The 22,293-nt window shown below is 32.0% G+C and overlaps 1 protein-coding gene across 3 annotated transcripts in view; it reads right to left on the bottom strand.

The window, feature by feature from the left end:
* GLS (glutaminase) overlaps window positions 1-22,293 on the bottom strand; it is a 98,298-nt gene that overhangs the window by 44,904 nt on the left and 31,101 nt on the right. For 2 of the 3 annotated variants that reach the window (XM_021703084.1, XR_002481081.1), the window contains exons 8-14: window positions 16,968-17,000; window positions 16,815-16,873; window positions 13,462-13,528; window positions 12,860-12,910; window positions 10,143-10,319; window positions 8,116-8,247; window positions 4,526-4,618 (exon numbers count right to left, since the gene is read on the bottom strand). In XM_021703084.1, coding sequence (XP_021558759.1) covers window positions 4,526-4,618; window positions 8,116-8,247; window positions 10,143-10,319; window positions 12,860-12,910; window positions 13,462-13,528; window positions 16,815-16,873; window positions 16,968-17,000 — 612 coding nt within the window. Of the gene's footprint in view, window positions 1-1,895; window positions 3,481-4,525; window positions 4,619-8,115; window positions 8,248-10,142; window positions 10,320-12,859; window positions 12,911-13,461; window positions 13,529-16,814; window positions 16,874-16,967; window positions 17,001-22,293 lie in introns of those variants that run through there. The other variant, XM_021703085.1, reaches the window with a different exon arrangement.

Raw genomic sequence — 22,293 nt, 5'->3', positions numbered from 1 at the left:
AAAACTTAACTACTAATAGCCTACGCTGACCAGAAGCCTTACCAAGAACATAAACAGTTGATTAAAACACATTTTGTATGTTATAGTAAGCTGGAGAAAAAAAATTTAGAAAATCATAAGGAAGATAAAATACATTACAGTACTGTACTACAAATTAAATTATATAAGTGGACCCATGCAGTTCAAACCTGTGTTGAGAGTCAACTGTACTGTATTTAACCAATAATGCACGAAGCCTCATTATAATTTGGACTATGTTGTGTAAATATACAGAAAGAAGTAAGTTCCTTCTGAAAACTAAATTCCTTAAAAAGTAGTTAAGATGAATTTCTATATTATAGTTATTCCACTCTAATACAAGTTCTATGTGAATGACAATTCTAAAGTAGTATTATGATACTCTTCATTTGATTTAGCAATATGATTTTCCTAAACTAGACAACAGATAAAACAACAGTGACACAGTGAATAACATCAGTGATACTCTTCCTCAGAAAGCAGAAACGGCATACAGGGTAGACTTTTGGAAGGTAGACAAATGGAAAAACAACAAAAAAAAAAATTGGGAGAAAAGTCTTTATTCAAATACTTCTAGTACAGCCAATAGGAAATGTCCTCTCCCTCAAAAAACCCCACTAACTCTATACTTTGCTTAAAGATAAAAAAAATCAAACAAAGCCCTTTTGAGTATTTCTAGTATCTCTTCACAACAGCCTCAGAATTAAAAATATAAAACATTTTAATAGTAGCTTGATAAAGGAAATTTTTTGTTAAAATTCAACTACTTGTACTTAAAATGCTAGAGTTGCTTTCATCAAAAAAAAAAAAACAATAAAATCAGCTTAAAATAAATTTATTGTACAATACAAAAAGTAGGCATACTGGAAAATAAAAGGTACATTATTAAATATACAAAGCAAATGAAAGAAAGCTAAGTAACACAAATGTTTTAATCCAAACACTAAGATAAAATGCACAACATTTATGCTAAAAATAAAGTATTTCAGGAAGGATATGCATTTCAAACGAAATGTTAATAATAAAAAAAAGGAAAAACAAATGTGCTAATTTCTAAATGCTTGAATATCAAGAATCAGTAATGGCATGAAACATTAAATCCACAATACTGGGTACTTTTCAAGAACTTTATTTGAAAAGGTATTAAAAATAATGAAGGAATCAATTTAAAGAATGTCCTTAAATCTGGCAAAGATTTTCCTTCTTTTTTTTTTTCTTAAGGTAAAGTTTGGGGGCCTATTCACAGTATCTTCCCTCTTCCATTTGGATACCTTCCTACAAAAATTTCTGGATGCTCATCCTTAACAAGATTTTTAAAACACAGTTAGCTTAGATAATGCTACTTCACTGGTAAGTGTGCACTTACCAACATAAGTGCCATAAATTAACAACATAATTTTGAAATCTATACATATGGACACAATAGGAAACATTAAATTTTCATTTTATAAAGTAAAACCAATCTCCAAATGAAATAGTAAAATGTAACAATTTAGAGCATAGGGGAAAAAATAAAACTTTTTCCCCCATCTATCAATTAAGACATTCCCCAAACTGTAAATGGCTTTGGTGGAACTCATAGTACAAATGATACTGTTTAAAGGTGTTGCAGAGGCGAGGACTTCAAAAAAACCACTCCCCTGTCAATGGCCAAGCCAGAAGTATCCAGTGAGATATGCATTTATACATTAGAGAAATATTCAAGTAACCATAAAATCCTTTAAAACTTAACATATAATTATTTAAATATTTAAGTTTAATACTTAAGTTAGCCCAAAAAGCTTCTGACCAATACCTTTGGAAGGGAACTTCTTTTCCTATTATCATAGTTCCCAAGCTCCAGACATCATATGATCAGGTTTTCTGTATTTATTTTGCACCAGTATCTAAATTACTCAGTGAAACCTTTTTTACTACACTATTATTTACTTTCATAGACGTTATCTACCACATTTATGCCATGACACTAAAAAAAAACAAACTATCAAGTTCTCCTTCTAGACCCCAGACCTCATCACTGCCCCTCCAAAATCTACAAGTTTAAGAATGGATAAAACAAAAACCAAGAACACCTTGTAGGTATGGGAAACTGTGGGGAAAACCGAAGAGATATTTGGAAGAAGGAAGAAGTGTGAATAGGTCCTACAGAATCTTAAAATCACTTTGCCAAGACAGACTTTAAACATTTTAAATTATTCAAAACAGTCCTTCTCTTAAAAACAAGTTTTGATTCTCAATATTGCATTTTATAACCAAACAAAAGGATTCAGATCTAACATTTTAGTAGCATACTTACTACCATCAGACTGAATTCATTTCCTAAGTACTCCAAAAGAGTTCAAATAAAACAAACTTCATGAGATGTTATTATAATTTATCATAAAAGATTCATTAGCATTTGTGAAATTATTAGGATAATAAAAATATTAAAAGCTAAAACCCAAGACTTCACCATTCATACTTAAATATAACACAGAAAAAGTAACGTGGGTAATACGAAAATAAAATTGTTTAGGTAAACATTTCACTTGAAGACACCCACTGTTGCTCCTTCTGAGTAACCATTATAGCTTTTTAACAGTGAAATGTCATTATCTTACTTCTGAAATTCTTTGGCTGGAATGTTTTAGTAACATAAGACACTCCTGTACATGACAATTTTGACAGAACATAGAGAAATTGCAAAATAAAAAAAGCAAAGACATGATTTATGTTTTAAAGTGTTTGATAAAATTTAAAATGAAGTTTTAAAAATTTAAAGCCAATCTATCACTAAAAATGGCATAAAATGTAAACTTAAGCTAATTTTATAATCTACTGCTATATTAAATAATTTGGGGTTCATTAATTTTGCCTTTTTAGTTTTGTATTTAGCATAGAAATAACTTTCTACTGCCCCTACAGACATCATGTAAGTTTTAAAACTGGGAAAGAAAAAACAAAATGTAATGAAATTTATGAGTTCAATGTGTGGGTTTTAGAACCAAAAAATTAAATACTTGTTACTATTTTAAAATGAGGATTAAGTTAAAATTTTAATTATACATCAAAAAATTTAAAGGAATTTTTCCTTTTTGCATCTTCAAAAATAAAGCAAATTTGCTTTATTTATTTATAAATACTTTTTTAAAGACCAACAAATCCACTTTTTAATCTCTTATCTTTATACAAAGATTAAAAGGAAAAAAAGCTTTATGGCTCCAGCACCCAAGGTTGAGAACACAAAAAACTCAAATAAATATTTATAGTATGCAAAAAAGCTAAAGATGTTTGAGAGGTTAAATGAAGAACATTCTGAAACTAGAACCCATTTCTTTAGCTTTTCTCTCCCAGACTTTCCATTCTATATACTACAGTTGTAGAGATGTCCTCATTTGACTCAGGTGACACTTTTTTCCATACTGTCTCTTTTAAAGCAAGTTCTTGTTGGAGACTTTCATAGTCCAATGGTCCAAAGGAATGCTAGTTGTTCAAGCAACATACATAATTTATTAGTGCACTTGAGTGAAGAAAGGTCCAAGCTATAAAACGGTATTTTTCAATGAATGTTATTAAAATCTGTTAACATTTTCACCCACCACCATTTGATGTTTTGTTCCATGTTACTCATGTTGACTCTCATGGAAGTTTCTATTCTGTTGGCTTTGTATAATTCTCATATTATTAGAAGTTACTTTGATTGGAACAATAGGAAAATTTTCTTACTATGCATAAAAATAATTTCTATTTATATAAGTGCTTCATATTAGCTTCAAGTCTAATTAGTTATTTACTATAAACATCCAGATGGGATGTAAAAGAATTTAATTAAAACTCAAAGCAAGTCCTTGTTCCAGTGAATAACTATGAAGACAAAAAATCCTGTTCCTGAAATTTAAGTCCTGACTCTTAAATATTAGCTCTAAAAAAGTATATATGTGCAATAATATGAAGCCAAACACACTGATAAATAAATATTACTTTAAGAGTGTCAAGAATTCTATATTAAACACTTTTTAAAGAAAAGTATTTCATTGGTAGTGGCCACTAAAACTTACTATGAGGCTTGAAAGGTCTTTCACTAATACTATAATCCCTTTCCCATTTATATATCCATCCACATCAAAATAAACTTCAAGACTATAACTGACAAATATTAAGAGTAAAAACAAGGCTTTCTTTTATAGCATGTAGCTAGCACTCTCCAATGTTGCTTTCTTGGAACAGAATCAATTCTTTTTTCTTTTTAACAGAATCAATTCTTAAAAATATTGCTTAAAATAGCAGGAAAATGGGTGGTGGGGAAACTCTGCTGCTAGGCTAACCAGTTTAAATTTAAATAAAACAGCAATATCTATATACTACCATGTCCAGGGTAAAAATGTCAACAACTTATGTATACTCATTTGTGATTAGCAAATATATGAGGCCACTGACAATTAAACTAAGTTCTATTCAAACAGGTGAATCTCATTTTCTTTCTCTTAGAAAAATATTACATAATAATCTAAATAAGAATTTTGCTTACCCTTTGATCACCACCTTCTCTTCGAGGATCAAGTTTTTTTGCAAAGTGTCTCAGATTATCATAGTTATGGAAATTACAGAGAGAAACAAGATCCTGTAAATAAACAGAACAGGTGTAAGAAACTGGCTATTCACTGGCCATTGTTTTTTCATATTTTAACAAATCACACTAATATTGTCCAACTTAACTACTATCTCATGGAAAATACCACTGCATGCTAATAAAGCAGCATGATGCATCAAGAAGAGAACTGAAATGAGAATGAGAAGACATGGATAAAAATTTTGAGAACACTGCGTACGAGCATGACCCTAGGGCTCAACCATCAAATTGTTTAACTTTCATTTCCTATAAAATGGGTACTATAGTAACAAGCCATATGAAAGAACTATTCTATCAAATAACCATAAAGCAACACAAAAATATAAATCAATATTCTGGTTATAATCTATTATAATCTATAAGCAATCCAACGTCATCCTCTAGTTTTTGTACAATATAAAAAACTGAAAAATAAATCAGAATTTTAACTGAGAAAGTTTGCAGAAAAATTATGGCACTCAATAGAGATTCCATGAAGTAGTAAATGTACATAAAACCAGAAGCTGAAATATTAGCAAACTTGGGTAACAACATAAAATACTGAACTAATCAACAGTAGTAACAATTTTATTTTGCAGTGCTTATGTCCTCAAAAAAGAGACTTTTCAAGGTAGTTTATGGATAAAGATATTCAAACATGCAGATTAAATGATGATACAATAAACTATAATAATCTTAATTTATGTTGGGCTTTAAATTTAAACCTTTCCAAGTTTAATAACTTTAGCTGAGCTTTCAGAAACTGAAAACTATTTAAAACCATGACAATTAAAACATCAGTTTCAAATGTAATTTTCTGTGGGAATGAGTATATGGGAGCTGTCTGATAGAAGCAATTTAAAGCTCCTCTATGAGTACTTCCACGGCTACCCCAGTAACTGGCAGACAGGCAGGCAGAATGCCAACAATCAATAAACTACTGAAATGAGTAAAAAAAATAGAATCACTGGATGGTTCCACTTACATGATCATTATCATACAACATCCATTCATGATAAAAACCTTCAACAAAGTGTGTTTAGAGGGAACATACCTCAACACAATAAAGAGCCTTATATGAAAAACCCACAGCTAACACCATACTCAATAGGGAAAAAAACTTGAGAGCTTTTCCCCTAAGGTCAAGAACAAGATGTGCACTTTTATTCAACATAGTACTAGAAGTCCTAGCCACAGCAATCAGACAACAAAAGAAATAAAAGGCATCCAAATTGGTAATGAAGAAGTAAAACTTTCACTATTTGCAGATGAAATGATACTCTATATAGAAAACCCTAAAGACTCCACCAAAAACTACTGGAACTGATAAATGAATCCAGTAAAGTCACAGGATACAAAATCAATATACAGAAATCCAATGCATTTTTACACACTAATAATGAAACCACAGAAAGTAAGAAAACAATCTCATTTATAATTGCACCAAAAATAATAAAATACCTAGGAATAAACTTAACCAAAGAGGTGAAAGACCTGTACTCTGAACTATAAAACACTGATGAAAGAAACTGAAGACGACACAAAGCAATGGAAAAGACATTCCATGCTCATGGACTGGAAGAACAAATATTGTTAAAATGTCTATACTACGCAAAGCAATCGACAGATTTAATGCAATCTCTATCAAAACACCAAAAGCATTTTTCACAGAGCTAGAACAAACAATTCTCAAATTTGCATGGGAACCACAAAAGACTCCAAATAGCCAAAACAATCTTGAAAAAGAAAAACAAAACTGGAGGCATCACAATTCCAGACTTCAAGTTATATTACAAAGCTGTAGTAATCAAAACAGTATGTTACAGGCACAAAGACACATAGATCAATGGAACGGAACAGAAAATCTGGAAATAAACCCATAATTATATGGTCAATTAATTCAATCTCTGATGAAGTAGGAAAGAATACGCAATGGTTTAAAAAGACAGACTCTTCGGAGTGCCTGGGTGGCTCAGTTGTTAAGCATCTGCCTTCGGCTCAGGTCATGATCCCAGAGACCTGGGATCAAGCCCCGCATTGGGCTCCCTGCTACTTGGGAAGCCTGCTTCTCCCTCTCCCACTCCCCCTGCTTGTGTTCCCTCTCTGGCTGTCTTTCTCTCTGTCAAATAAATAAAACCTTTAGAAAAAAAAAAAAGACTCTTCAATAAGTGGTGTTGGGAAAACTAGACAGCTACATGCAAAATAATGAAAGAGGACCATTTTTTTAAACCATACACAAAAATCAACTCAAAATGGATTAAGGAACTAAATGTTAGACCTGAAACGATAAAAATCCCAGAAGAGATCACAGGCAATAATTTCTCTGATGTTGGCTGTAGCCAACATCTTTCTAGATATGTCTCCCGAAGTAAGGAAAACAAAAGCAAAAGTAAAGTATTGGGACTGCATCAAAATAAAGAGCTTCTGCACAGTAAAGGAAAACAATCAACCAAACTAAAAAACAACCTACTGAATGGGAGAAGATACTTGCAAATAACATATCTGATAAAGGGTTAGTAACCAAAATATATGAGGAACTGATACAACTCAATACCCAGAAAAACAAATTATCCAATTAATAAATGGGCAGAAGATATGAAAAGACATTTCTCCAAAGACATGCAGATGGTCAACAGACACATGAAAAGATGTTCAACATCACTCATCATCAGGGTAATGCAAATCAAAACCACAATGAGATATCACTTCACACTTATCAGAATGGCTAAAATCAGAAACTCAAGAAAAAACAAGTGTTGGTGAGGATGTGGAGAAAAAGGAACCTTTGTGCACTGTTGATGGGAATGCAAACTGGTGCAGCCACTGTGGAAAACAGTATGAAGGTTCCTTAAAAAGTCTAAAAAAAAAAAATGTTAAAAAAGAACTACTCTATATCCAGAAATCACACTATTTAGCATTTACCCAAAGAATATAAAAACACTAATGTGAAGGGATATATGCACCCCTATGTTTATTGGAGTCTTATTTATAATAGCCAAACTATGTAAACAGCCCAAATGTCCATCGATAGATGAGTGGATAAGGAAGAAGTGGTGTATACATATACACAATGGAATATTATTCGGCCATAAAGAAGAATGAAATCTTGCCATTTGCTACAACATGGATGGATCTAGAGACTATAATGCTAAGTGAAGTAAGCCAGTCAGAGAAAGACAAACACCACATCATTTCACTTGCATGTAGAATTTAAGAAACAAAACAAAGGGGGGGAAAAAAGAGATAAACCAAAAACCGACTCAACTACAGAGAACTGCTGGTTACCAGCGAGGTGGGTAGGGGAATGGGTGAAACAGGTGAAGGGGATTAAGAGTACACTTATCACGATGAACACTGGGTAATGTATAGAATTGTTGAACCACTATATTGTACACCTGAAACTAATACATCATTGTATGTTAACTATAGAGGAATTAAAATGGAAAAAACTGAATCATTGGATGGTTCCACTTATGTGACCATTATTTTCAGTAAGAAAATACACTTACATGACAGAAATGAATTCCCTTAACACTGTTGCCCATCTTGTCCAGAGGAGGAGACCAGCACATCATGCCCATGACATTGGGGACAACTAAAAGAATGCCCCCAGCAACTCCGGATTTTGCAGGAAGACCAACCTGAAAATAATTTGAAAAAAAGGATATTCATGTTAACATTTTAAAAAAAGAAAAGTTATGTCCAACAATAAGGGAATTGGTTTAAAAATTATGGTTTACATACACACAGTAGAATTTTAACATTACAAATGTAGAAAAGTATTTTTCAACATGTTTATAATACAATAAATGAGAAAACACTATTAAACAGTTGAGATATGTTTGAATATAGAAAAATTTGAAAAGATATACTCTAAGGATTAAAGTAAATTACATCTAAATTGTGGGGCTACGCATGTTTTTATTTTAGTCTTTTGGTCTGTATTTTTTAATTCTATAATAAACATGTATTAAAAAAGTATAAAAAATTACTTGGAAAAAATATTCTATGACTAGAGAACAATGAGAAATTATATCTTCTTAAAAGATTCTCTGTGGTATACTGTCAGAGAATTGTCTGAGGAATAGAAATAAGATGGTAATTCAAATTAATCCTCTTCAAAACTTAAGTTTGCATTATGCAACACTTGACAATAACTGTGATAAAAGACAATATATTAATATCATCAGGGCAGTATTCATTAATGGCTTACTAACATTCCAACATTGACTACCTATCCTAGAAATAATCTTGCACAAAACCCAAGAGGAAAAAAAAAAATCACTTGAATGGGATATACCAATTTACCAGGAATACAAGATACAAGGGACAATGGTATGGATGCAATAAACAAAATCTATACTGTGAGAAACTATACAGGATAAATGACCCAGTTTTATCAACTAAAAATAACAAGAAAAAAGAGAGGTCAAGGGGAAGAACATAGATTTTGAGCATAATAATAAAGGGAGATAAAACCAATCACAGTGTATGGCCTTTATTTGCATCCCAAGTCTATTATTATAGAAAATAATAATTTATAAGACAATCCAGATCATCTGAACACTAAATATTTTGATGCTATTAAAGATCAAGATGTTTTTATCTTTTTAAATGCAATAATGCTGCTACGGTTTTTTAAAGACGTCCTTATCATTTAGAATTACATATTAAACTACAGCAAAGGTGGGGAATAAAGATAAACAATATTGATCATGTATTGATAATTACTGAAGTTGAGTAGTGGGTAACATTAAATGCATTTCTCTATTTTTCTGTTTTAAAATTTTCAAATAAAAATTTGTTTAGGGCATTATGTCTTCACATAAGCAGAATGAGTTAGAAAGCCTATACATTTCACAAGTGTACAAAAATGCTCACAAGTGCACAACAGAGCTTAAAGCAGTATATTTTTGTTAAATATACTTTAAGTACTTTAAAATATCTATGACAATAACCATAGATGTTAAACATCACAATTATGTGCTCCTTCTGAACTTAAGGAATTCTTGAGGTACATAATCACCATAATGCTAAATATTAACAAGGAAAAGCAGAGAGGTCTATACTAACCTTGTACTTTGGAATGCCTTATAAGTAGAAGTGATGAGGTTCTATAAATTAAACTTCAAGTTCTTAAGAATATCTGATAGAGGGGCGCCTGGGTGGTTCAGTCAGTTAAGCGGCTGCCTTCAGCTCGGGTCATGATCTCAGGGTCCCGGGATCAAGCCCCATTCCAGGCTCCCTGCTCCTCGGAGAGTCTGCTTCTCCCTCTTCCTCTGCCCCTCCCCCTGCTCATGCTCCCTGTCTCTCTCTCAAATAATAAATAAAATCTTAAAAAAAAAAAAAAAAAGAATATCTGGTAGACTGCTTAACTCTATTTCTTACCAAGTCTGTAACAAATTAACCTTGAAAACAAGTCTCTCTCTCAAAAGTTAATGTGCAGCTTTAGAACCAAAGTTCAAACTGTATTTTTAAAAGAACTAGTCCAGGCTAGTTCCTCGCAGTAGAAAATTAAGATTAAACAATTACTTACATGGAAAGCAAACTGCCCTGAGAAATCATACATGCCACAGGAATGCATCAAACTCAGTGTATTTCGAACCGCTTCAGGGCTCAGTACTCTCTCACCAGTAATTGGACAGAAACCACCATTAGCCAGTGTTGCAGCCATCACACTGGCTGATTCACAAGTTACTTCAATGGAGCATAGCTAAAAGGAAGAAAAAAACTGTCTGAAAATCTGGGTTCACATTAATTTTTGTACTGCAGTTGACTTCTAAGGAAATCTGTTTCATCTAGTATTTCATACAGATCTGAAATCTTTCTTCCAAGGGGATTATTTTAATATAACTTGATAATATCCCAAAGATTTTAATTTGAACAAAGTTCAAGCCCCTTTACGGTTTATCCTGATTTGCCCAGTCACCTAGTCTTCTAATGGCAAAACTAGGATAGGAAGAGCCAGCCCCTAAGCACTAAGATTTGTAATTGCCCCAAGTGATATTAAAAGTTGTTTAAATATTAATACTTTCTGTTGGATACACTAACAATTATTTTTAAATCAAAAGAAAAAGGAGCCATGATATAGTTTTAAGATAAAGCAACAGACATCAGTATGATAAATAGCATCTATGTGAGAAATTGCCACTTAAGGAAAAAAATGCTAAAATGCCTAACATTTCACTATAGCAAAGCTCAGCATCCCTATGTAGCAACATGCAAAAAATTAAGGGAAGAAAACTCTAAGATTGCTCTAGCCTGGATATTCTGTGTGCCTAAATCAAAATGCACTTATTAATATTCAAATACTTATTTGATACTGATTATGGCTGCTGGATAAATTATGATCAATAAAGAAGGCAAAGTCCAAGTACAATATAGTTTGAAATTTTTGCATTTAATATAATCAAAATAATGGAAACACCTTATCATAGCAAACCCAAAATTACTCATAAAACTGAAACAATAAATATGCTCCATTTTATTTTTCCTTAACAGCAACCAAACTGTGGGGGGTAGGGGAGAAAGGAGAGGAGAAAGAGGATGGAAGAGGGAGCAGGAGAGAAAGACTAGGTTCTCAACTTGCAAGCTTTCCTTATTCATTTTTCAAGACTGTACAAGAGGCACAAAAGGGTCTGGAACAGTAAGAAGGAAAACTAATTAGCTATAGTGTATTAGGAAACTGACTGAGAACCACTTTTTGACTGACATCTACTTTTGTTTATATTAAAATCTCTTCCCTATTTCTTCAAAACTACAAAACCTACTTACTATACTGACCCAGACAGCAAAGCCTTATAGTAGATTTAATCATGAAAGTCTTTCTAAAATAGATTTAAATTCCAATGATCATTTCCCAATTTAATCCTTAGTATTAATTGGAATTTTGTTTGTCATAAGATGATATACTACTAACTTTACAAATCCCAATTTGAGAGTACTTTCCTGATACCCTGATGGATGTTCAATTACATACAGCCCTTCTCCAAAAACGTAAGGCTTCTATGGCCTTCTCTTGATTTCTGCCCAGAAGTGCAGACACTTCACAGTAGATTAGTAGCACCTAGGCTGTAACAGCCAAACTCAAGTATGTACACCAAAGGAAAAGAAGCATTAATGTATGGAAGAAATTCATATGGGCAGGGGGAAAATAGGGCTACTGGATAAAAGTAACTATGACACTGTATTTTATGTTAACACCTTATAGCTTCAAAGGAATTTCACACACATCATCTCATATTATCTTCAAGGTAACGCAGAAAGTTAGGGCAAGCATGTGCTACACATAATGAAACTAGGTCTAAGTAATTGAAATTAGGTCACATGGCTAAAAAGTGGCCAGATTAGACCTTGATTTTATACTGATAGTCTGGATTCTCAATTCACAGTTCTTCACATTGGCAGATGACAAACTGCCATCAAAATCTACTTCATTATCAACCTCCCTTACATATTCTTGAAGATTACTACAAATTTGAAATTCAAGCACTTCTTCAAAAGTAAAGACAGACAAATGTAAGGTTAACTAGAAACCAATAACAATTAATTTGTTATTATGTGGCTTGACATTATATCCCATCAGAGGCACCAATGTTATTATATCTGTAGGAATGAATTGAAATGAAAACACAGGGAGAAAAAAGGGATGCCCAGGAAGGCTATTTAAAACTGAGTTCTAACTACATCAAAAACTAATGATGTAATGTATGGTGATTAACATAACATAATAAAATAAAACAAATAAATAAAACTGCATTCTATAACTACAGCAGATTATATGAATGACCCACCTCCCTCATGAATGTTTAGAGTTAGAAGTTAGAAAAAACCCTCTTTAAGTTAGAAAAAACCCACCATATGACATTGCAAAAATGAATTAAACCAACCAAGAAACTGCCTCTTTAAGATGCTGAGTATGAACCGTCTGATAAAGAAACAAATAAATCCTCCAAATAAAATTGAAAAGCTAAGAAATCGCTTAGTTTATAATAAGGACAAGCCTGGAGTTATACATCATTTTTGACACTTCTTAAATATGGTTTTACAGAAAAAAACTCTCTATTACATTCTGAGGCATCACATTTTAGGAGAAAAAGACATGAAATTATCTTTCATGAAGGCTTTTTTTTGGAAGGTCAATGGTAAATGTATTTTATCTTAGCCAGGAGCCATGATTTCACAGATATCTATATTCTGCAAAATGTGACATGCCCATTTATATATAAAATTCATAGAGTTAAAGTAAATTACCTGGAAATAGAAGTCTAATATACCAACCATGTCTGTGCCTTCTGGAAAACACTGGAAAAACAGAAAGGCAATTAAAAACAAGTATATATGCACATATGTAAAAGATACATAAAGATTAAATTTAAAATGTACACAAATGTTTCATCTTGAGAAAATAGCACATAACCTATAAACAGTATAAACATGAAATAATGAAGAACAATAAAGTAAAAGTACATCACATACAGATTTCTAAATACTAGTTTAACAATGATAAACTGATTCATAATTCATAAACTAAGTTACTGGACCACCCTCTTAAAATTTAAAAATCAAATGTAATCAACAATAGTCTGGCATTACACTTTTGGAAAAATGGGCTAATCCTTAAGCAAAACTTGCATTAATAAAACTAATCAAATATTTGAATACTGCCAGATACTAAATCGATTTAATAATATTAACATTTTGATACCATTAACTCAAAAGAGTGTTTTGCGAAAACTTCTGTACTTTAACTAGTAATAGGTAGTTGCTTAAAATCTGTTGCTGAGTTCTTAACATACATCTTAATGTAATTTATGAAATAAAATAATTTGAAATAGAAATAAAAATTCAAAAACCTTTTTTTCTTTTAGGTAATATCCTATTGCAAAATTTCGATCTCCACTTTCTCTTTCAGACTGAAACCTAGGAACAAAAGAAAATTGCTCTATTTACTTATTTTCTGTAAGAGTATGATTGTTCTGTAGTTTAATTTGTATAGCAAAGTAAAGTATAAAGAACACATTGACCTAAGAGTCAAGATTGCTAGGTTCCAATCCCAGTTCTGTCAATAGGCTAGCTATGTGTCTTGGGGAAGTTATTTAAGTGACAATTCTTTTAGCCTTAACTTCCTCAGCTATAAAAGGACTGAAATGAGCTAGGCCCTTTCTAATCTTCATATTTTATGAATAAAGAAGCTAATTTTAAAATTATCAAATATTCCACCATTAAAAAATATACTAAGAAGTTGCAGAATCTCTGGATCCTCCAAAAGTACAATAATCAATTCCAACTGAGGGAATCCATGGAAATTTCACTGAGAGAGGGACACATGAAATGGGCCTTTCAGCATTTGTTAGATTAACAGATTTCAGGGGGAAGCCTAGACAGTGGCAAATTCCATGTAGCAAGAACAAAGTTAAAAAGTATAAAAGACAGGACTTCATTGAAGAATGGCACATATTCTTAAAAGAACTAGGCAAAAAAAAAAAAGAAGAAGAATGGCACATATTCTGATGTATCTGGGAAATAGGGTTCATGGAGAAGAGTGGAGAAACATCAAACTAACAAGGGAGACTAGGACCACATTATCAAGACTGATAAATGCTAAAAATGGCTCCTGATTGCCAACAAAATGAAAGCTTCAAGGCTTTCAATCAAATTACCTTGTCAGATCTACATTTTAGAAGGATAACTTGACATCAGTTTGGGAAAGGGAAAAAAGAAAGGATGACTGATGCTATTAGGAGACCGGAGTAATAAGAGCCACCGAAAGCCTGAACTTAGGTAGTGGTGATAGGAATGGAAGGACAGGCATGATCAAACATGAGAGCAGTTCAGCAAATCTTCCAACTTGATGGGAAAGAGGAGAAACAGGGTGAATGAAGTCTGGTACAAAACTCTAGATTTCTAATGCAGTCTACTGAAAGGATCGTGATACCAACTGATGGGAACCCTGGAGCAAAGAGGAGTTTGAGAAGAAAGAGAATGAGTTTTAATTTAGACAGATTTAATTTGCAGTACATTTGAGAAATCAACCTACAAGAGTCCAGAAGGCTGCTGACAAAAGAGGAACTGTGGGTGACACACTGTATTATCGATCATGGAGTGGGGGGTGGCAGTCCCCCCTACCTATACATTTTAATGTTCTTATGGTCAGAAAAACAATCCTGAATGTGGAAAAGCTCTTGAAAATAAACTTATCCACTTGCCATACCTTTAAAAAAAAAAAATCAACATAGTGTAGTAACTACTCAGCAATTATCACAATGCCTAGCATATACCTCTGTGCAACAAACACTAAATCAAGTGCCTATTATCTACCAGGTAACAGGAATACAAAAATGAATTGGAAGATATTCTATCCAGGTCTAAAGGAGATCAGAGTCTAATAGCGGTGATGGGGCAGAGAAACACAGAGTAAGCTCAATTAAATATGGTAATATGAGACCACAGAAGAGAGGTGAGATGAGATTCATGAAAAACTTCCGGGAAAAGATACTTAAGCTGATGAATAAAAGTCGGTACAACAACCTGAAAATTTTTGCCTCCTGAAACATGTAGTACAAAGCGTCACTTAGTTAGTAGTCATGTCAAAACTGTTTCAGCTTTATCTAACCACAGGAAACAACCAGACCTATTCAAAATGGAGAATATCCACTATAGCCAGATGCAGCCTACTGCCTGTTTTTAGAAATAAAGTTTCTTGGAAGATCACCTCATGTTGTCTATGGCTGCTTTCCTACCAAAATAGTAGAGATGAGTAGTTGCAACAGAGTCTATATGGCCCACAAGTCTGAAATATTTACTATCTGGTCCTTCACAGAGAAAATTAGTTAATTCCTACTTTGTAAAACAAGTGATTGACACTTCCAAAAAAAGCCATTTAATAAAATTTTATAAAGCAAGGGTATAGAGCAGGGGGACTCTTCTATTTTAATAAAGCAAAAGAGACTTATATAAATGTATTGTATGAACCTTGATTAATTCCTGGGGAAAAAGGCTGTAATAGGCATTTAAGGGACAGTTGGGGACATTTACATATTAATGATATTTTTAAATTAATGTTAATGATCTTAAATATGTTGATGGTATTGTGGTTATGTAGGAGAATGTCCTTATGAATACACATGTTGAGTTATTTAAGGGTGAAATGTTGTGATATCTATAACTTTATTTCTATTAGTTCAGGGAAAAAATCCCAACATATACATGTATATTTACATATATGTACATATATAGAGAGATACACATGTTTTTAAACACTTCTATTTAAAGAAAGAGGTTGAGGAAAAGCAAATGAGACAAAATATTAATCAGAAAATATAGGTGAAAGATACCCAGATATTCACTGTTTATTATTTCGACTTTTCTGTAGACTGGCCAATTTCAAAATAAAAAATTGGGGTGAAAGTCAACTTAGCCAGGCAGAGAAATTAAGAGAGGTAAGACAGGGGCATCTGAGTGGCTCAGGCAGTTAAGCGTCTGACTCTTAGTTTCTGCTCAGGTCATGATCTCAGGGTTGTGGGGATCGACCCCGTAATGGGCTCCTCATTCAGCCTGGAGTCAGCTTGTCCCTCTCCCTCTGCTCTCCATCCTCTACCCCGGCTCACACGCGCTCTCTCTCTCTCAAAATATATAAATAAATAAAATCTTAAAAAAAAAAAAAAAGAGGTAAAACATGTATTACAGGCAAAGAGAAAACTGAATAACTGTATCGGTAATTTTTTTTTTTGAAGACTTTATTTATTTATCAGAGAGAGAAAGAACACAAGCAGGGGGAGTGGCAGGCAGAGGGAGAAGCAGGTTCCCTGCTGAGCAAGGAGCCCAATGCTGGACTCAATCCCAGGACCCTGGGATCATGACCTGAGCCCAAGGCAGACACTTAACAGACTGAGCCATCCAGGCATCCTTAACTATTAGTAATTTAAGGTAAAGTTGGATTCCTTTCTAATTCTATAATTACCCACAAGAAGTTTATCAAAACTGTTTAAAGCATTTATTTATTCACTGAAGTAAGCCCTAGAATCAACAAGGGAGAACAGATTAATTCTAAGTACACTGTGTATTATAATATAGAGAAAGCGGGGAGAGGGAGGTAGAGGGGAGGGACAAGACAGTATTTAAAACAGAATTCTATAATCTAGTTATTTTTGTTAATTTAAAGAGGCCTGGCCTATTATAAAAAACATAAGTCATAAATCAGACTCACGTCGCATTACTGAATCCAACATATTCATTGCCAGCCATCTTATTCAAAAACTGCATTACCTATAAACCAAAATTAGAAAGTATTAGTAGTCAAAAAACAAATATATAAGGAATATAAATATAACATGAAAACTGAATTCCATATTGCACTTACATAGTCAAATTTTTCAGCATTATTCACTCCTTGCTGCAAAGAAATGAGACATAAATGTTAATATAAGCATCACTCTACAGTTGTTTTAAGTGAATATAATATCAAAATTCCAAACTGCTATCATTACAATTAATATATTGTACATTAGTACTTTTAAGACTAGGAAATACTCTAAAATAATTTAATATTTACATAAACTTTTTACATGTTCTTTTTTTTAATACCAATATGTTGAGAATGGATCTGAATTACAAAGGGAATGCTTTATTTTAAGTATATCTTTACCCAACCCAAAGTTACAGAATTTTAGTTACCCCAAGTTCCCTTATCTTTCATGACAACACATAATATTCTAGAACATATGTTATTTAATTTCATATTTTAAAAGAACTTAAAATAAAGTTTCACCCTTAGAAAAGAATTGAGTATTTATAAATTATGGTTTTTAATTAAGAACAATCTACTTATATTTTTAAAATAACCTTAAGCCAGCATTAGAGTTAGAAAAATGAGTTATGTTGCAAAACTAACTAATCTTTTATAATTCTAGTATATGCAAACATTCTGAATACATTTTGCTACCTTTAACATCTCATTTGTTTTAACAATTCTTGAACTAAAAAAGCTCTACCTTTAACATCTCATTTGTTTTAACAATTCTTGAACTAAAAAAATATATATTCCATAGTCTCTAAAAAATTAGCTACATTTGAATTTAGCATTACGCCAATTCAGAGCATGGAAGATGTATTGTTTCATGACTTCTATTTCTGATATGTTAGCTACTGCAAATGTCAGTAGGAAAAACCTATGTAACGTAGATCAGTTCAAGTAGCCAAATGGTTTCATTTTACCTCGGCGAAGTTTACAAAGCAGTAAGATGTAGATCTGAAATCAAACGTATTAATTGGTGATGTGCACCCAATAGAAACAATACATCTCTAATTTTTAAAACAGGTTTAAAATAATTTGACAACTAAAAATTTAAAAACAAATTTCTTAACTTTACCCTCAAAAATTCCAAAACATTACACTTTAAAATTTTATTATGAGGGGAAAACCTGTACCAGAGAATTATTTAACTGAATAAAGCCAGGTTCATTCTCCACTTTACAAGTGGACTAGGATGTGGCTGATAATCTGTAAAACCTTACAAATCAACTTATTTAAAGAAAGGATGTCAATCACATATACAATCAGTAGCTGAAAAGAACACACTATTTCATCAAAATTAGGCATTAACAAAGCTTAAACAAGATAAGAATAATTTAGCTACAGCCATATTGTAATCACTATCTATTTTCCCTAAAGTGCCTTTTGACATATTTTAAGTTTTCTTTCCTTATAATACACCAGAATTCAAAATGTAGAAATGTAACTCCAAAGCTGTTCAATGAAAAATAATTAAAAGAAGAAATTACCAACTTCATTGAACTGTTGCAGTTGTCAAAATATTCCATAGATCCTAATGCTGTAAAATATGTAACAACATTTAAACCACAAAAACCTTTTTAACCTTTGAGAAAGCACAAAAAAAAAAAAAAAAAAGAACAACTCTTTTGGAAAAGGATGTCAGCATTTGCATTGGGATGTTACATGTATAATTACCATTATACAATTAATCAATGTAAAATAGACAAGTTATACTGAACTTTCATTCTCTGACCTAAACTGTGCCCTACAGAACAAATACAATTTTCTTTATTTAGCTGTCATGTTTAATAAAAAGAAAAAAAAAACCTTCCAACTCTAGACTATGGTCACATGCTTGGTCTACTTTGTAGCTTACTAAATTAAAGCACAATTGAGTTTTGCTTCTATGCTGTTTTTAAAAAACTGATATTTACCAATGTCAATCATTATATAACATTTTGGATAAGCTACTTGAAACGTCCTAGGCAGATTATATAAACAAGCAAAATAAAGTATCTCACTGATTTTTGTTGACCCAAGAAAGTTTTTCCCCAAAACTTCCCCATTTAAAAGTAAAAGCACTTGATTAATGTTTATTCTTAGTATCTACCCTGGAAATAGTATTATTTAAGTCAATAAAATATATTTGCCCCTATATCTCTTGGGAAGATTCTGTGCATCCCAGGGATATATGGGCTCTAATAATCATTACAAAATGCTGTTATTTTAATTTCTAAAAAAATAACTGTATAAAGTTTATTTGCAAAGATGTGAGGGAAAAAGCACACATACACATACAAAAGAGAGTAAACCCCCCAAAAGCAAAAATGTAAACTGTAAAAAAAATCCATCATCATTATCTAGTAGTGGGGTACAGAGGGGTGGAAGAAGAGATGTTATGAATATCAGAAGCCAGGAATGGGTACATGGGAGCTAGTTACACTATCATGTTTATTTTGTATATGTTTGAAATTTTTCATAAAAAGTTAAAGAAAAAAATGTTTGTTAATAATGTCCTATGTTAATTTACAACTGTTACTTTAGAATATTCTTTTCTTTTTGAAATAGTAATTGATTTTTAATTAGTTCATATATAAGTAGATTATTTTCTACTCTTCCTATTTAAAATTTTTACAGATGTATGAGTTGAGAAATCTTGCTGACAACAGAGGAGTAGATAGAAATAGAAAAGGTTTTGTTATAGCAATACCACTCAGTTCTTTACATATAAAAGTCACACAGTAATCAATCCATCCTTAAAAATTCTACTTAATGCTCTTACTAACAACTTGATTAGATCCTCTGTCCATTTTGTTGAAACCAAAGACCTAGAAACAACCTAGAATAAAGAGGGCTGTTCCCACTCTTTACAATGATTCATACCCTCAATACCACTGACTCTAATATTTCAAAATGTTCTCTTTTGTTGGTGCCCAAGAGGCTTTTATAACCTGAAGCAGTGCACCATAGTAAAATTTGGGACGCATGAGAAGTATGCCTTCTTATGAAAACTGGGAGGAAATCTGGACCAAAGGCAGACTAATTTTAAGCAAGACATATATGAAAACTGAGATTTGCAAACTGATAGTCTTAAAACTATTAATGTCCCTTTGTCTCTTGGAAAAAAATTCCCATAACCAGGGATATGTTTATCCCAGTTTTAAGTCACTGTACAACCATTATTAGATATGTTATTTTAATTTTAGAAAAAGTTACAGTGATATTTAGTAAGTACAGTAGGAAAACTTAAAAAAATAAATTGGAGAAAACATATTTACCAAATCCATTCACCAATTTTTTTTTTTTTTGGTGTGAAAAAGTGTTTTTATTAAGGGAAGGGGACAAGACCCATGGGCAGAATGATCTGCACTGTGATTGTGAGGAGTGACTGATTATATACATTTAAGTTGTAGGGGGGTAGAGATAAAGGAAGTTTCTAAAGGGATTTTCATATGTTAAAGAAGACTTACAGGATCCTGGAGATTAAATGACTTTTAAAAGCAAACCATGTTTTGTTTGAAAAGGGTAGTAATCAGATCGAGAGACTAGAAAAGTATACAAATTAATTTCTCTGTAAACATTCCTACACTAAGTTAAAGAATTTCCATTTCATTGAAGAAAATTTTATGAATGAAAATGTGATAAATAGGCACAGAGTGTTAAACATCGGCTATTAAAAGAATTAATATAACTATGTTGGAGTGTTTTTATAGCCTGTTTTTACAACATACTCCTGAACTCAATTATATATTATACATTAAAACACAGGTGAAAATATTACTGTTAACAGGGACATATGCTAATAAATTTAGTATAAAAATGATTCATTTGAAGTCCATGCATTAATCAGTTATTTTGTAAGTAAATCACTTGATTCCATTCATAAAGTATGGAGGTGTAAAAGCCAATTGAAAATTAGAGATCACAGAGGAAAGAGGCATAAAAGAGGCAAAAAGAAATAACTGAAAATGATTTTATAGAATACTCTTTAATCTTGCCACAGAAAACGCTTTAAAGCTAAATAATACTTGGAGGATTTAAAATAGATATTACAGGTAAAAAATAATGTTCTAAACCTAGTATTATCTAGATTAACCTAAATATAAAGAGAAAAATTCTGTTGGCAACAAATTATCTGCCTTTCATTAAAAAAAAAAAACCTCAAAGAACTCAGCTGATATAAACATGGAGTGAATAAAACAATTAACACGATAAAGTCACCAAATCCCAGACATCATCCAATGCTCCCCAGAGCCACAAATCACCTTAAAAGTGTGGCTCACAGGCACATTCAACAGGTTGCTGCTAACATAACCAAACTGAGCACTATATACATACTAACTAAATTCATCTTATTTTCATGGAGTATGACTGAATTGTCTTTTAAAAAGAAAAAATCTGATGTTTTAAATTTAAAAATACTTCTGATTTTTAAAAAAATCAGACTTCTTCAAATGACAAAAACTGGAAAATACTATTAGAATAAAGAGAGACAAAAACACAGAAGACAATGTAACTTACTCTTTACCTTTAAAATAAAAAAGCAGAAGTATGTTATCCTCATTTTCCCACCCTAACCCTCAAGTTATCCGAAGATCTTAACTTTTAAACTAAAACTAGGTGAAGTTTTTACCACTGCAAAGAAAAAAATTACATACGTAACTGCTATTTCATCCAGAGTTAACTGTGCTCCTTTCAAATTTATTTTTACTCTTCCTTTTAAATCAAGCAACCATATTATCATCATCAGATAAAACAAACTGCATCAAAAAGTATTCTTTTAAGCTTAGTAGTTACCACAAAGAAAAAGAAAGGATATTAATTTTATAGTTTTTTAAAATTATGTGCATTTTAAGTACAAAATGACATTTGCGTTTTTTTTTTTAAGGTATTTACCTATATAAGCTTTGTTTAAAATTTTAAATATTGGAGTTTTCCTATAAGTTTAGTAGTTAAGAATTTATGCAACAGGTTCCTTCTGTCCAAATCCTCCTTTTTTCCACAATCTGCTAATCCTTTTGAATACTTGCTCTGCCTCGTTCCCCCATTTCCTGAGGATCATCTCCAATCCTACAAGGAAAAAATATCAATACTACAAAATTAAGAAATAAAGAGTCTTACTAAAGACTCTACTTAATTTTTTGGGGCGGGGTGAGAGAAGACTAACATGAGGAGAATGTTTTAATAGCACCAAATAAAGTTGAAGTTTGAAAGAAAAAATAGCCTTAAGGTCATCAACTAAAAGAGCTAAAAAACAAAATTTACATCTGGTAGCCATGGTAAAATATCCATGCTTTGGGTACTCAAATGCAAGCTCCTTGAGAAAAGGGTTATTAGTTCCTTACAGATAGCAGGTACTGACTAACGTCCAAAGAATGACCATATTACACCCACTAAAATTAGATGTGACTTT

The sequence above is a fragment of the Neomonachus schauinslandi genome, chromosome 3, assembly GCF_002201575.2.
Source record: "Neomonachus schauinslandi chromosome 3, ASM220157v2, whole genome shotgun sequence".
In the NCBI taxonomy this organism is placed as follows: domain Eukaryota; kingdom Metazoa; phylum Chordata; class Mammalia; order Carnivora; family Phocidae; genus Neomonachus; species Neomonachus schauinslandi.
Note: the sequence above shows the minus strand (reverse complement) of the source record. Positions and strands in the feature narration are given on the sequence as shown.